The sequence below is a fragment of the Octopus bimaculoides genome, chromosome 30 (assembly GCF_001194135.2).
Source record: "Octopus bimaculoides isolate UCB-OBI-ISO-001 chromosome 30, ASM119413v2, whole genome shotgun sequence".
NCBI lineage: Eukaryota > Metazoa > Mollusca > Cephalopoda > Octopoda > Octopodidae > Octopus > Octopus bimaculoides.
The window spans coordinates 3,618,647-3,619,297 of NC_069010.1; the positions used below are offsets into that span (position 1 = coordinate 3,618,647).

At 41.3% G+C, this 651-nt stretch overlaps 1 protein-coding gene across 1 annotated transcript in view; it reads left to right on the forward strand.

Annotated features, from left to right (window-relative positions):
- LOC106882317 (lysine--tRNA ligase) overlaps positions 1 to 651 on the forward strand; it is a 26,950-nt gene that overhangs the window by 23,792 nt on the left and 2,507 nt on the right. The window contains exon 11 of the mRNA XM_052978079.1: positions 59 to 144. Coding sequence (XP_052834039.1) covers positions 59 to 144 — 86 coding nt within the window. The remainder of the gene's footprint in view (positions 1 to 58; positions 145 to 651) is intronic.

Consider the following 651-nt stretch of genomic DNA (forward strand, 5'->3'; position numbering starts at 1 on the left):
TAATAATAATAATAATAAAAATAAAAAAATATGTTTGTTTTCGTTTTTTTTTTTGTAGTTGGTTGGAGAATTCCTTGAGGAAACATGCCTGAACCCCACGTTTATTATCGACCATCCAGAAATAATGAGTCCCCTAGCTAAATGGTAAGTGGGCCTTTCAGAGGTCCGTCCTTTCCTTTCACCCCCCCCCCATCCCCAACTGACCCTTTAAACAATGTACTGTCTCTCATGGTTACAATGGAGCTCCTTAATGTAGCTGAGGTTTTTTCGTGGCAACAGTGTTTAGCTACCAGGCTTGCAAGCCTGGTAGCTAATGACGTTCCCTCCATGACCATCCTGTTTTTTATTTCAGATATAATATACCTAGGACTGTGTTATCTAACATGTACTAGACATAACTCTTTCACTTGTTTGAGTCATTTGACTGCGGCCATGCTGGAGCACCGCCTTTTAGTCGAGCAAATCGACCCCCCCCCCCAGGACTTATTCTTTGGAAGCCTAGTACTTATTCTATTGGTCTCTCTTTTGCCGAACCGCTAAGTTACAGGGACGTGAACACACCACCATCGGTTGTCAAGCGATGTTGGTGGGGACAAACACAGACACACAAACATATACACACACATACATACATATATATATATATATATA